At 35.0% G+C, this 16,952-nt stretch overlaps 1 protein-coding gene across 3 annotated transcripts in view; it reads left to right on the forward strand.

Moving 5' to 3' along the window:
- The first annotated feature begins 727 nt into the window (after positions 1-727).
- The window catches only part of LOC120626358 (moesin/ezrin/radixin homolog 1), a 77,278-nt gene continuing 61,053 nt past the window's right edge, over positions 728-16,952 (forward strand). Inside the window, exons 1-3 of one of the 3 annotated variants that reach the window (XM_039893857.1) lie at positions 728-849; positions 1,185-1,218; positions 2,627-2,674. In XM_039893857.1, coding sequence (XP_039749791.1) covers positions 1,207-1,218; positions 2,627-2,674 — 60 coding nt within the window. In that variant the 5' untranslated portion in view covers positions 728-849; positions 1,185-1,206. Of the gene's footprint in view, positions 850-1,184; positions 1,219-2,626; positions 2,675-10,645; positions 10,802-16,952 lie in introns of those variants that run through there. The other 2 variants (XM_039893860.1, XM_039893858.1) reach the window with 2 other exon arrangements.

The raw sequence follows: 16,952 nt of genomic DNA on the forward strand, positions 1-16,952 counted from the left end.
TTTATTCCCCGTGCCCTGCATATACTACGCTACTGCATCATCAGCCTATTCAACGTTAAACGAGCTGACCATTCCAGGTCTCTTGTATAGTATAGCGTAATCTATTATTTACACTGTTGTTCCGATTAGGTACTAAACGATTATTAAAAAACTGTTCGCAATGACTTAACGACCATTGAGGTATACTAGTGATTGTTTGTCAACCCAAGTCACAACGTAGTACAAGGTGTTTAAAATAGATGGCGCTAGTTTTACATAGACTGTGAAGCACCAGGGAATCATTCTGGTAAAATCTTGATTGCCTGAGGGCTGAGAGCAATGAAAAATTTGAACCTTTTACCTGCACGAACGACGAACGAAGAGAAAATATGTAGACAAAGAGTTAAATTTATGCGCTGCTTTGTAGTTTTACACTGTAAATTATTATAATCTTTTATAGTTAATGTTATCTAATTAGGTGAGCTGAAAATTCAGTCAGTCTTTTATTCACATATAAAACTATTAAAGTGGTTAATGTTTTCAAAAAATTAAATATTTAATTTAATCGATACGATAAATATATATTTTAATCCTTTGACGGTTGATCTCACTGTTCACAGGCACATTTCTCCATTTGTCGGGAAAAATGATGATATCACATGGCAATAATTTTTTTTTACATTTTAAAGCTAGCAAGTTTGTAATATAGTAGAATTCAAAACTCTTAGTATAGTAACACCGTCTACCACGTCACGCAGTCAGTTGTCACATCACATCGTGATATTTTTGTGGCTCTTTTGGGTGTGTGCTTTCTTCATGTGTGTTGTGCTACTTATGTGGATTATTAGGTGATACTATTCTTTTTACTGGGTAAGTTTTATCAGCGAAAACCTTCTTGATCACGACCCTTAGTTTCGAACCTATACGTGACCCCTGGGTGGTGTCGTCGCTTATTTAATCCTCTGCCGGTGACTACATATTTATGGTCACCCGCTGATGCCTATATAGTGAGAAAACATAAAGAATGCCTGTAATTTCACTGTTACTGAAGATTTCGCATGAACCCGATCGTGGCTTCAGTCACCAATTGTCACGCGGCTTACGTACACTCAACACTACTTGTCACCCGCTTTCCTTAGGCTAGGAGTAATCCTAGGATGTCTTGAACATTAAACCTATCTTACATAGTCGTTTTCTCGTTTCAGATTGATATCCTAAGCCGCAAAGATGCCGAAATCGGTAAGTTAAAACAAGTAGAAGTTTGTTTATTCATTAGTCGGTGCCTATCCAGTTGGGCCGTATTACGTACATTTGTAGTCAGAATGTAATCGGTAGGTGCGTGTTTTTAGTGATTTCACCATCGCAATGTGATCAGACAGCATATTAAATCATTGAATAAGTGTTGCCTAGCTCTTACTTGGGTGAATGAAAGTAAATATTGTGAATGGTCTAACATTCTACAAATGGTATGGGTAGGTTCTATTTGTGTAAAATGAATTTAATGTTGCAGTTTTATATGCAAATAACTAAACATACCAAATATACAATGGTTGATAGCCACAATTGGTATCTCAATAGATACATTCAGTTTTGTTGATTAGATTATTTGAATATAATGGAAAAATTGGGTGGCTGTTTTGTTTATGTACCTATTATATATGTATATAAGCAATGGAATTGTAAGGATAGGATATGTCTTAAGAGATAACTTCCAGAGGTTGAATATGCTCAAAATTTAACTATGTATGTGTTAAATTGAGTCAATGTGATTTTGTAGCATTAATTGTGAATGTTAATATATTAATCTATTAGACTAACAAAGCAAAAATTTGTCAACGGCTAGGTGTACGGAAAAATTCTTTTGAGTTTATGCTTACACCTTTAAATTAAGACCTGTGATGTATATTATGTGTAATGAGTTAATTAAAAAAAAAAAAAAATTAATGAAGTTCACAAATCCTTGTGGGTATGAATACAATATACTTTATTAAAATAATATTATTACAACAATGCCCAGTGTAATGCATTAGTCAAGAGTGTGAGTTCTTTGAATAAATAATGGTTTGAGATTACATATTTATTAAAAAATGTTAAAGAGAAAGCTAATTTATACTTGAATACTTTATATTATTGTTTGGGGCACCCTACCCTTACATGGTACATCCTGTACAAAAACAGCTGTTTGTTTCTATTTCCTTCTATACCTTACATGAACTACTTATTCTTAGTAGAACGACCCACTGTCAATTTGACTATTTAAGCTAATATTGGTTTACTTAAAATTAGTTTTAGGTAAAAAATTAGACAAAAAACAAAGGCATACATTTTTCATTGGTTTATTTGCCCTGCAAGGCATACTTAGAACTAATCAACTCATTATGAAAATCATTAAGTGTTGTTATTCATGTATAAATTGCTCATCACTGACTGTTCACTTTTAAACAAGTAGACATCAAATATTATAAACTGGGCATTTTAGGAAAAGTTCTGATAACAGCCAGTCCTCTTATCTTGTTGACTTTTCAAATTGATAACTCATCTCAACTCATCTCATGTTATGACATTGTTATCATGGCAGTGTTACGAACTGTTACCCAAACACTTTCACTTTTTGTCACTATAAACAACTTTTATATTTATTTTACAGATACTTGAGTATATAACTAGAATGATAATCCCGGGGGAGGAAGACGTGGTTAGTTTTGGTTGAAGTGTGGTGTGATTCCCCATTGTTAGTTATTTTAGTTTGGATGCTATGTTTTGTATGCTATGTTTTGTAACTTTAGTTCCACTGGTGTTAATACAGTTCACAGAACTTAACAATTTTGATAGGGACTCTCATTATTCCAGTCAGATTTTATTGTTTTTAGCCTATCTCATTTATGATTTTCACTCTTATAGAAGTGAGGGATTTAAAGCTCTATCCCTTTCCGCTGCTTAGATGCAGGGGTCAGAGAGATTAAATAATATTCAGCACAATATTTAAGTCATAATAAAAGGGGTGAATGTCATAATTCCATGGATTTACTGTGGGGGTGTCCAAGGAAGAAACTGAGCGGCCTGAGACTTACAATGAGGCTGTATGTTTAAGGGTTCTTATGATATATGCCAATGTTCACTCTGCCTCAATAAATCTGTTAGGAACTTGTTTTTCGTATTTTATAACCTGTTAGCTTTACTGATTAACAAGTCAAACATGTTGAAACAGCTTAAAATGTTCTCTGAGGCACAAGGGTGAAATTTTTTAGCCTGAAGTTGTAATTGAACATACAACCTTTATTTCTAACATATTAACAACTATACCTCAGAATCTAGGTACTGTAGACAGTGCTGGAATGAATATACTGGATTAGAATATTGAGAACTAGTAATGCCTTGTGGTGACGGCAGATTAGAATACAGTGGTCACCCCCCCCTCCTCTTCCCGTGTCGTACGAGCCGACTAAGGGAATATAAGGGTAAATAGGCAGCAGCATCTTCATTGCTACTTCTACCATCTTATTTGACCCCAAGTCAACTGCTGCACAGCGTGGTGATTACGGAACTAGACTTACCCATCTCATCGCAAGAGGCCTTTAAATCAGTAGTGGACTTTTATAGGCTATTGATGAACTGGCTGCATGATAGGTTTACTACTATGTTTAGGTTTTTTAGTCCCATCAAGACTTGCCTTTGTTATTCAACACTAGGCTTTTGTTAGTACACTATTAAACATACATATTCTTGCATAGAATATATTTCTATTGTTGGTTTAGTACCCAGATATGCCATTGAAATTATTTCCATATGCTTTCCATATCACTATAGTTGTTAGAGACCAGACAAGGGTAGACTGTGCTAATAAAATAGGCGGCTTTTTGTCACTTATGCTCTTCTTCTTCTGCTTGCGGCTCAGGTTCGCCTGGTCCCTGGTGGCACATCCACCGGTTACTATCTATTGTGACGCTTATATTCCATGTTGGATAGAAGCAGGCGTTACTTTGCGGAAATCCATGATATATTATCAAAATTAAGCTTAATTTGCTATACTCCGCGAAAAGCAGGTGAATCTGTGTGGTGTAATTTATAATTTCTTCAATCCTTATACTCCACACCAAACAGATCTTCGGCAATATACCCTCTACGCACGTTTCGCTCAGATTAATTTTTGTTAATTGTTGTCTTAACAATTATTCATTGTAAAGTCAACATCTCCTGAGGATGCTCCGGTTTCGGAGCGAAACGTGCGTAGAGGGTATATTGATCGACTCCACACAGCTTTGAGAACATTACTCAGGCATGCCGGTTTCCTCACGATGTTTTCCTTCACCGTTGAAGCAAGTGATATTTTAATTACTTTAAACGCACATAAGTTTGAATAGTTTGAGGTGCGTGCTGGTGCTGCATTGAAAATCGGTTGAAAATGAAAGTTTATGTATATTCACTTTTCGTTTTAAACTATTTTGAAACGTTTGTTTTCTCCTATTTTTAAAGTAGTTTATGAAGGTAGGTATATTATTACCATACACTGGTTAGTTACAAAAACATTGTTTTTGAAATTGTAAAACCTATTTACAATTTCCTAACTCTAGACTAAAATTTAGTTGAAGCAAGTGATATTTTAATTACTTAAAACGCACATAAGTTTGAATAGTTTTGAGGTGCGTGCTGGGATTCGAACTCGGCCCCCAGTAAGTGAAGTCGATCTCCTACCCACTGGGCTATCAACTCAATATTATATTAAAAGGTTAAGTTGATGGCGCTTTGGCTCTTGATTGTTACAATTGGTCTGATTTAATCTATTAGGCCGATTTTGTCACTTGTGGGCAGGATCTCAGATAATTTGTTTCATAGCAATAGCAAAAAGCTGGCTCTCTAGATGTTCTTGTCTTTGGCTTTTAAACTTATGAATTTTATTTATTGTTTACTGTGTGTAGTTTGGTTAGGGTTGCGGACAGCCAATGAAATACATCGATATGTAGCTTAGTAAATTAAACACTGCTGCACACACACATTGACAATAATTTTGCCTGTGTGTGTATTGAAGATTTTTAAGTATTGGAAAACAAATATTGTCAATAATATTTACTGTGTGTTCCTAAGCTGTAAAAGGTGTTGTTACTGCTTACAGGGTTTTTGCGTACAGGTATATTTTATAGATAAGTAGTCAAGATCATTGTATGCAAACTAGGAATTATTTCATTCTTCTTTATTTTACCCCATAACTAACTAACGTATTGTGTTAAATAAAGAAAAAATCGCATTGTTACACATAACAATGCGATTTTTTGACACATCAAACGGAGATATTAAAACAAAGTAATAATTGAGAAAAAGTGGCCATTTGGCTTTTGTCAGTTGATGAGTTGTAGTAAAGATCGTCTGAAATTTTACTACTACGTTTCCATCTCTAAAGAGTAAAAAGCTGTGTCAAGGAAAAGGAACGATTTGCCTTTACCTCCAATTGCAACCTTACGCAAATAGCTATATAATACAAATAGCTTTTTATGTCATTAAAGAATTTCATTTAATATTGTACCTACTGGCTACCTTGCAGTTAGCTGACCACGCAAAAATTATGTTTGAACTCATATATTGCGGTAAAAGTAGCCTAGACGCACCCTAGACGTAGCCTTGCGAAGTTGTCTTAAAATTGGTTCAGTCTCGAACAAACAGACAGACAAACATTGAAAAAACGTGTGACCTGAAGAATAAGGCAGGTATATTGAAATCAGATAGATACTGATAAGTAGTCAAGTAATAAGTGATTGCTATGGTGTTTTATCTAAAATTACGGTATTATAAGAGTCCATTATATAATAGTAAGCTTGATCGATCTTTTTTAATGTGATGAAGATTTTGCTCAACAAGAGCCACACTCTTGTTACATATAAAAGTACGTAAAAAAAAACATTAAAAGAAATACAGGCTGTTTGCTTTTGAAATCATTATATTATTATGTCTAAATCTGAACAGAAAACCCCTCTTATACATGTGATCAAAATTGTTAGGTTCTAAAATGTTCTCCAAATTCTGCTCTACCCTTTAGCTTAACCTCTTTGACCTCAAAGAATTTTAACAATGCAAAAAGAGAGAAACCATATAAACTCTTAACTCATTAACTTAAGGACTATAATCTTTTAAACAAACAAAACGTATTAGCTAAAAGTTAATTCACTTTTTATTTTGCAGTTGAATCTTGATTTATTTGCATCAGCTCAATCTAAAATAACATTTTCGATCATTGTTAAGGTTCTAAGAAACCAAACGGCATGGTGGTTTTGCTGTTTTTTTTTTTTTAAATAGGTACCTACCTACAGATAATCTGCTCAAATTTGTAGTAAGTAAGTACATCCAAACGCTATTTCGGAGACTTTGAAACTCGAGAAAATAGACAAATAGACCAATCCGCATGAAAAAAAACATTTAAAGAAATAAGCGGTGACCGCTGTGAATTTAAGTTGGAGGTCCCTGGTTCGATTCCCGGCAGGGGTGATTCGGGAATTTATTTATTTACCTAGTTACCACCCTACCGACATATACGTGCCGCTAGGCGATTTAGTGGTCCGGTGCGTTGTCGCGTAAAAACCGATTAGGGGTATGACTACCATACTCCATAACAGGTAAGCCCGCTACCATCTCCGACTGCATCATAACTTACCTCCAGGTGAGATTGTAGTCAAGGGCTAACTTGTAGTGGAATTAAAAAAAGAAAAGATTATGATAGCCCTCTTATTTTTGAAGGCCTAAAGCTTAGCGACACGTTAAAAAGGGGTTAGGCCGATGATGATTTTAACTAAAAGTTTTAATGTTAAGTAAAATTGTTGGCGCACCATGTCAGGGTGTATTGTAAAGGCCTTCAGTCGCATTGAGCAACAGGAAGTGACGCATTACCTCGCTTAGCGCGGTGTCGCGAGCCTCACCGAGGGAAGGAAGCTAGAAAGTGGGACGCAAGTTATCTGGTTATTGGGCACTGCACTTTAGGCAAGGTGCAACCGAGCCGAAGCTGGGCTTATAGATATTGTTTAGGGATTTATATTATTACTAGCTGTTGCCCGCGACTTGGTCCGCGTTTGATTTTGTTTTTTGATGTGGCATTAAATTTAGTTGTAGTTCTAAAAAAAATTAAAGTATTCAGTATCGCTAAGCCTTAAGGGGTTTGCTGCTGTTCGCTGAGGAGTTCTGTCCTCTATCTCCAACCACATTCATCAGTTCTACACAAAGTTTGGGCAAAATTAAACACATATTCTAACCTCTATAGTACAAAAATAATTATTTAAATCTGTTATAATTTGTCGGAGTTATGGTGTAAAATCGTCAAACACTAATCACCTCTCCCAAAGGAACAGAGCTTAATGTCGGCATAAAAAGTATCCTATATTACTTCTAACACTTCCAAGAATATGTGTATAATGTTTCATGAGGAGTAGGGATCCCTACTAATATTGTAAATGTCAATGTAAGTTTGTTTGTTACGCTTTGACGCAAAACCCTTAACCGATCCTCATGAAACTTTGTACACATATTCTTGGAAGTGTTAGAAGTAATATAGGATACTTTTTATCCCGACATTAAGCTATGACTTCAATTTTAATGATAATTATTATATAAGATACAGTGGCGTGCATAGAGGCATGCACAGGGTATGAACTAAGCGGACAGATGACATAAAAAGAAAAACAACTCGTAGTACGAGTTATAAAAAATTTGTAATTGTAATTGTTAATAAGTAGTTCCCTTTAGATGTTATAACTTGTACTGCAAATTTTCTTCACTTTATAGCATATGCATACCCTTTTCATAGCTTCTATGCACGCCACTGATAGTATTTCATTAAAATTTAAGTGTATGCTTGTGATTTCGAAATACCTATCTTCCTTCTACTAAACACATTTGTGATTGTTTACTCTTTTATAATATTTCCAAATCGGTTAGTAAATGACAAGTTCTGAGATAACCTTATTAAAAAACTAAATATTGAATAGCGGTTACCTGAGTACTTCGTGCGCGTTTATTACGGTTTTTTTACAAACCCCGTAGGAACCGGTTAGTTTCCCGGGCTATAAAGTAGCCTATGTCTATGAGTAATAGTACTGTTTGTTTCCCTTAAAAAGCTTATAAATAAATAAAAATCAAAGTAGGACAAAATCGAGCTCAAAGGAGTCTGTTACAAACATACAAACATACAGGTGAAGCTTATAAAAGCGTGTTAATAAAAAGTGTTACACTCCGTCCTTTCAACTAACTCCACGACAAAAATCAAGTTGATATATTGGCAAATCAAAGCGCCAAGGATGGACAATCAAACAAACACACACGTTCGCATTTATAATATTAGTAATCATAATAGTTTTAAAATTGGCGAACTTATCGCTAAAAAGGTGATCTCTGCTTGGCTACCAAAACTGCAGAGGATATTATGAGTGAAAATCGGGTTATGGGTGTATAGATACCTACCACATTAAATAAAATGCTGTAAATTTATTTATATACCTATGTCACTAATGTAGATGTAGTAACTTACATCATTCTTACCATTATGGTAATTTTGGCATGCTTAACTTGCTAGCAGGTCAAGGGTATGCCGTAGGCTGCCCACTGACTGCTGCAGCTAACGGTTACCATCTCATGGAAATACCACCGAAGTCACAGTACACTAAGTTTGAAATCCATCGGGCCTGTGGAAGTTCATAAGTCCCCTTTTTCAATGTAGGAAATGAGCTAAAGTTCTCCACCCGCCTGAACAAAACTTCACTCTAAGGTATAGCTAACCACCATGTTGAATACGTCAGCTTACAAATAAAAAAAACTGCTTCGAAATCTGTTTATTGGTTTGGGAGTCAGCTTAGTGTTACAGTAAATTTATAAAGTGGGTAAGTAGTTAAACTTTTGATAACTACAAATTCATATTGTCCAGCTCTGAGTTAGAAAATTGGCGATGCCCACCTTCGGCGTCTCGAAGAGCACTTTATTCGCTGTTTAGTTATGAACACGTGGTTGTAATCTTTAGAGCCAGCCAACGAGTATTGCTGCCGCATGGAGGGCCCAAGTTCTATACCCCTACTAAGAGAGAAGACGTGTGCCCAGCTATGAGGCATTTTATGATATTATGTAAGACGTAGGTAAGAGCTTTTATGAATTAAACATATAATATTGGCTCAATACATAAGGTGTTAACATTGTGTAAACTGAACGACGGCACTCATGACTGATGGGTGGCACCTCACACCTCATCGGTTCGATCGCGATTCAATATAGAAATAAGTGAAAAAAAAAATGGCAAACCGTAGGCCGACATCTACGATCGTCTACGATAACTCGTAAAACATGTTGCGTAAAGTAACCAATATATTAATAATCAGCCTATTTTACTCTCCGTGCTTTCAACTAACTCTATGCCAAAAATCAAGCTGATGGTTTTCTTAGTTACGTGAAAGATGGACAAACAAACAAACACACTTTCGCATTTACAAAAATAGGAAGGTTTACATTAAATCCGCACTCGGCTAGCGTAGTGGACTACGGCCTTAAAAGACCAATGAAAAGGGATTTCATTGTGGGAGGAGACCCGTGCCCGGTAATGGGTTGATACGATGGTGATGATGACAGTAAATAAAACTTAACTGAGTCGTAATAACGTTGTCACAATTACACACCAGAAAAAGTAAAGCCAATTAAACAAGCAAGAAGAATCTTCGTCGGTCGCAAGTCGTTGCACCAAATAAATTCTTTCGCGAAACCCCACAAATGAAGATTTCGGCTTGATGGCAGCCGAAACCGAGTCTAAACCCGTTTTTAACCGAAACTATGCTCTTGGCATCTAGTTATCAGGGGTCTACTAACGCTATGTTTATTAGTAAAGGGCCATCGCGTCGTTGGGATCTCAAGATCTTAACATCCATCGCCTCCGTGGGCTGAACTGCTTATCGCCACAGCTAGCTATGTTGGTAACTTTGCTTTTTCTACGGATTTCATCGTTTTTTTTTGTTGATTTTGTAGAGATACTCCACGTATAGCTTTTAATAAGCCATATGTTAAGGTATGTACCAGTCGGCACAAGCTGTTATCGTAATGCACAAGACTCGATACAGGTCTTCTGTTTCGGTGTATATTTTATTGCATGCGATTTAGATCTTTATGTTGATAGATCGACAGGTTAAAATTGCGCGGCGTTCCGAATACTTTGCTTAAGCTTCTACAGATATACCAACAATTTACTAAATCTGCAAAAAACAATCGAGCGACCGGCTTGCGTGTATACATCCTTTAACGCAAACTATTGAAAGTAACAGCAGTCAATGAATATTCGAAAGGGTTTAGCTACTGCTCACTGCTTGTCGTTTAAAAGTGGGCTTTAAATGTTGTTCTTAAGGTACAATTTATTAAATGATACAAAAAAAGTCGACTACCTGCTCGCTACCGTGCATATATTTTCTTTGAGATAATATTTATTATCTGATATAAGTCGAAGTCCTGATTTGAAAATTGTGTTGTGTATCCTTTGGATGCGGTGCTACGTTCATAAGTGTTGAAATAATGTCGACCACCGCCGTTTCATTTTAGGGTGTGTAAGTTGGCGAGTCTGTGGAAACGAATCAAGTATTCGATATCAGGTGCGCCGTCGCGCGTCAGCCTTCGTCCTGCGCAAGCGCACCGTAAGCGCATCCCCGCGGAAAGCAAAACGACCGTTCAGTTCAAACTCTACCGCCGCGTACCGCAGACGCGGTAGACGCGTCTTGAACCCAGTACCACCTACCCAGTGTGTTGTGACAGTGACCGTGACTTTTGTACTCTGTGCTACAAGTACATCTCATACAGCAAAATGGTTGCCGGTGGTAAACAGGTACTTACAGTTTTTGTTACATAACCGTGCGAAGGACCAATGTCAAACGGCATCGCTTATGTAACACCTGCATATCCTTACTCCTATGCTTATAGGTATCCTGTAGTAGGATTAAATTATGTGAAACCCTTAGTGCATCTTTGAAAAAGAATGATAAATTTATGAATATCAAATTTGAACTCTTGCTTATTGAAAATCTTTGGTTCAAAATGTCATGGGGATTCAATAAACCCTTCACCAATCATTATTAACTGTCGACTTTAATAATCATGTTAAACTTCCCTCTACTTTATCTAAACCTTTTTTAATTTGAAGATTTCTACATCTTTCATTTTCTATAACGAACTTCAATAAACTAACAAAATGCTACAAAGTCTGAATGATTTTAATTCGAGATAAATTTATTATATTGGTCGAGTGAAGCAGGTGAAATTATCACGAATATTCTTTGATGAATGAATAATGCAAATCTAGTCCGCCATTAAAACCTTTTAGTGTAGAAAAGTCTAAATTAGCGTGCTCAATCCGCACGACCGACTGGCGTAGCAACAGTATGAGAACATTTATTATTACCATCATATTACTTAGAATTTCGTAAATCATAAGCCACGATGATGTCATTTCGACGTCAACTCAAGACGAAGGAATCGAGAATCAAGATGGGTCGGTTAAAACTTTTATTATTTGTTTTGTTCGCGAACGGCTTTAACCGTCATTTTATCCTTGTCCCTGTCTTCGCGCTGGGGGGAAAAGGGACGGAAAAGATTTCCGGTTTCGCTAATGCGTCTACGGCTTTCGATTTCGGTCTTGGTGCTTTTGTTTTCGAGAAAGTACAGGTTCTTTGTGTAATTTTTGATTTCATTTTTCGTCAAAATTTGTCTTGATTGTAAATCGTAATGAAATAAAAACTGACTGTAATAACTACTATACAAACTCAACACAAACTCAGTAAAAATTGGAAAAATCTGGCGATTTAAAGACAAGAGGGGCTGGCTTTGGTCCGTTTGCCCTTCAGTGTAACTTTATATCTCAAAGAGTTGAAAGCAATCTTTCAAGTACCTAATAGCTATATTATTGCATTTATAAATTCCATTATAGTTTTATCAGTGGAATTCGTACAGTCACCTTAGCCACGTACTACCACGTATGAATGCCGTGAAGTATTATGAATATTATCTAATCGTGTACGAGGCATTATTGCTAGGTCTTTAGCGATCACAACCGCTGATAAGCTGATTAATACGAATAATTATTATGTTAAAGGGCGATATTGATGATTATTTACCAACTATTATATAAGAAACGAAAGAATCCTTTATTATTTCTTAATTATATATTATATATTATAGTTATATTTATATACATATATTTATTTTATTTATATTTATATATTTGTTTAATTTTTAAATCTTATTTATTGCACCACCTACCTCTTTTTCTATGTTTTTTCCTTTTACGCCATTGGTTGCCTGGAAGAAATCGCTATGTAGCGATAAGGCCACCAAATTGTACTCTCTTGATTTGTATTTATATCTTTGTAACTACTTTTTGTTTCTTTGGTGTACAATAAAAGTGTATTCATTCATTCATTCATTCATTCATTCATTATTTCAGTTGTCTCAGTTTTTCGGACAACATACCCTAACTTTCTTCCTGAGTTCTTTTAACAAGCACTTTTTGAAATATTAGTACACATCAGCGTCAACTGCAATCACACTGAAGCGTAAAAATACACTCTTGATTTAAAACAATCCAATTAAATTCACAGGAGAGTTATATCGAATATAACTCTCCTGTTAAATAAGAGGCCCGTTCCCGGGGCTATACAGGGTAAATCTTAAACATAAATAGCTTTAAAACCGCACCTACAAGTACAAATATAAGCTATAGCTTAAAGCTGCAAAGTATGAACATTGAATCAAAATAATGTAACATTATATTATGTAGTAAATACCATATTTTTACATGATTACATACTTAGCCGTCTGTCTTACTGAAGCTTCAAGGTTCTTCCTTATTCAAGATGCTTAGCTCGACAAAAACAAATGAGCAAAAAACATATTAGGTATTACATCAACGACGAGTTTCCGCCTGTCCCTTTTTTTTAATTAAAAAATGCTTTGGATCTTCTTCATATGCACAATACATATCCACTTTTTATTCTTATGAGTACACATCATTACACAATTGTAGAGATTCATCTGAAAAGGTCTTATCTATCTTATCTAATTATTAGGTTCTTTTTATCGGTGTCCCGATGTGCTGATTATAGATCACCAAGCCGGGATTCGCTTCTGGTAAAACAAAAATACTGATCATCGTCGGAAAGTTAATTTGTCTCAGAGTTTAACCAATAAATATTCGTAATAGTGTCTGCTATAGTTACAGACTAGTTCAGGTTGTCTATGTAGTTCATAAAATTCCGTATTGCGCTTTGCATAGTTTTACATCCTTATAGGCAGGCTAAGTAACTAACTGGTCGACTTCATACTTAACGCTCACTATGGAAACGACAGTAGTATACTCATTGTAAAGTATAGAAGCAATAAATTAATATGAGATATAAAATGTTGCAATTCAAATTAAAATTTTCCTCGCCTTTGCTAGATTTGTTTTGAGATTATTTGTAGAAATTAATATTTTGCCGTTGAATATCTCTACGCAAAAAAAAAATATTGACCTTATGTCAATTTTTTTTTTTTTTCAGGTTTTTTTTGACGCAGGTCGATTTAGTTAAGTTTACATACGTCTATAATTTAGTCTACAGTTATAATTATTGTGCAAAATAAAACTAACGCGGCTAAAAAGAAATATTTGATTAGAGATTAAATATCAGGAGTAACATGCACATACCCACTTGGAAGGGAAAATTAAGTTAGTTACTGATCATGATATTAATTATTAATAGCTCTTCTCTGAATTATGATTCATTTATATAATTTACAATTAAATCTTATTAGTTTAGTTTCCTCGTTACAGCTTTTTGGTATGTATATTATGGTTGTAACAAATTTTATAATTACTTGAAGTACTACAGACCTGACTCGAATTATTCTTGTCCCCCACGGGACTTGTTGTTTACCCGAGTATAAACCGGGGTTAGAGGTGTTTAGTCAATTACAGGCATTCTACAAAATCTGGACTTATCTCAACAGTTCATTCATCATCGCAGATGTTCACTGCTGGACATGGTGTTATGTGGAATTCCCAAACTCATCATTTCTTTTTTAACTTGTGATGATCGCTACTAGCGGCTAAATGATCTATATTATGTTGTTTATGCATACTTTTAAGTTGTTAATAATAATCATGTGTGCAGGGTTGCCATTTTACAAATTGGGACTCCCAACAATCAGTATTATGTTCTCTGCCCTCACTACCAACTGCATCACTACTGCGATTCGTTTAGCTATTTCGGTATTGGTTGGCGCAACAAAAGTGCCTTCTACAGCCTTATTTGAATAAAGAAAGTAACTATTCGGTGCTCCACCGATCTACTCATATCTGATCGCGTAGAAATATTCCCAACGTATCTCTTTCGAAATCTACAATGTTAACTTAATTCAATCGGTTATTTGTCTTGATGGTTACTTGCATAGAAACAGCACACATACTGTACTAACGCAAGAGAGTGATTATTTTTGATAAAAATAAGTATAGGACTATGGTCTAATAACTATTAATATTACAATACTGCTTCACTCTATAATCTGCAAACATAGAGTATATGCAGTGCTAGTTATAAAGGAAACCATGAGAAGATAAGGTAAAAAGAAACAATACTAGACTCTATTGTTTATGCTATTATATATTGTCTGTTATGCTATAGGTACTTACTAAAGTCTTAGTTGTAATAAGTGTTTCTGCAAAAATAATTGTACATAATGTTGTCAGTTGTAATTACTGTGACATATACTGTTTTGCTAATCATTAATGTCTATTAAAATATACATATGCATGTATTTTTGTATAAGTATTTTTGCTTTTTAACTTAAAATTTCCTTACTTTCGTCAATATGAAAGAGTTACCATCTCACATCTCATCATCATCGTCATCATCATCAACAACAACAACAACAACAACAACAACAACAACAACCCACAATATAAATCCCACATAACCTTAATTCCTGAACCACAAGATGTCATCTTGTAGCCAATCGGTCAATAAAAAAAGGCCGACTAAAACTTTTGAAACGAAAAGTTCTGTTGTGTTACGTGTGACGGTGTGTACGATGCCACAGTGAAAACTCGCGGCTGACGCTCATTCATTACCAGCGTTGTACTTGAATTTAATTTGACGGTCGATATGCTCCGCGGCCGTAGCTCCGTTTCACTTCGTTTCACTTACACTCTTCTTCGATTTCTTGAACGGCCTGCTGGCGTTTCTTGGATTTATGTGCATATGTATTAAGCTTAATAATTGTATTAAAATTGGTGAAATTTCGAGATTCTTATTCATAATGGTCGAGCCTACTAATTATGGTGTATTCTCGACGCATTCCTTTTCTCTGCGATGCTTATATGATTTAGATGTTTTATGAAGTATAAATTTTACTAAAAAATATTTTTTAAATACACACTAGCCACCTCCAGTCTTATCTTTCGTTGTTTTTTGTAAGCTTACTCTAAGCATTTTTAAAACGTCAAGTCTGTCTGTTTGTCTCTACTACCGGTTAAAAAGGCATATTCCACCGGCATGGAGCCAGCAAGAAACGCGACAACATCAGCATTTTTTCAATTTAACATTCATACTTGTGAGAGTTAAAAGCGGAGACGTGTGCTTCCAAGCAACCTTGTCGTTGAGAAATTTATCAGTTGTATTGAAACCTCGCTCATCGCTATAATTAATGTCTTTCATCATACACTAATGTATTGGTAGGACCAAAACTAACTTGATTCATATCATTATTGTAAAACGATTTTTTTTTCAACTAGGATCTATGATGGATATAAGATCCATTGTGTGTTTCGATTTTGACGGATGTCCTACAAACCCCTAAATTAAAACTCTTTATCTTAGTAGGTACGTTTGTTTCTTTATTATTGGGTAGTTACTTTGCCACTGTTTTTTTCTGAGCTCATTGTCTAGTTCTCAGAACACGTAATACTTACCTTTTAGCTAAAAAGTACATGCATATACGGTTTTTTTTAATTCTCGCATACACAGTTATAAGCTAGAAATTATCTACTTCGTTCCTCAAGATGCAATCTATACTTCCAAATTTTATCTATGTATTATGATAATTTGTGTACGCGTAAAAAGTAACTGACATACGATAAGAATTTAAAGTATTAGTGTGGATAAACATATTGTTAAAAATATTACATCAAAAGTAAGTAAGGTGAAGGAAGTTTTCATATATATATTTAAGGGAAAGAAATTTATGAAATCCAATCATATTAGATCAACTAGAGAATCTCTTATTTTTAAATTATCGTAAGATCTTCCCATCATAAGAACACGATGTCTTTTAGAAATGAATTTCATTTCACTATTCTCCTTAAATCATCTACAGCCATAAAAGCCATTAGGGTTAAAGGTCTATCTAACGTCGATAATCAAGCATGTGTCGTCGACACCTGCTCAAACGCACCTGTCTAGTCATGATGTTTGAGCCCGACCGTAGCAATTGAGCCAAATGTTTGATATTTTGTCTCTTTTACGCCGATCGAGAAAGTTACAATCTCGCAATTACTTTGAAAAGTTTGTAAGAACAGTGAATGTTAGACTATGTAGTTATATATATGTATACGTTTTTTTAAGCAAGCGATATCTTTTGGTTTGTTTGACACATGACTTCCTGCGAATGAACGTCATGATTCGGGATTCCTATACACTAAAACCTCTTGGGCCATTCTGATTACTTATGGGGAGGTGCCTATCATTTTGTCTGAATTATTTAACTAGATGTTGACCGAGACTTCTCTCACGATTGTTTCGGTTTTTTAAAAATCATGATGAATAACTTTGTTCTAAGAGAATTTTAACAAAGACTAGTTAACCTTTCAGATAGACATGACTTTTTCTTCGTAGAAGTAAAGAATGGGAACAATTACATGATAGACTAAAAATATTTTTAATTCAAACCAAATGTTCCTGAGATAAATACTTTCAACAAAAAATAAACAAACTCTTCAGCTTTATAAT

Source organism: Pararge aegeria, chromosome 9 (genome assembly GCF_905163445.1).
Source record: "Pararge aegeria chromosome 9, ilParAegt1.1, whole genome shotgun sequence".
Lineage (NCBI taxonomy): Eukaryota > Metazoa > Arthropoda > Insecta > Lepidoptera > Nymphalidae > Pararge > Pararge aegeria.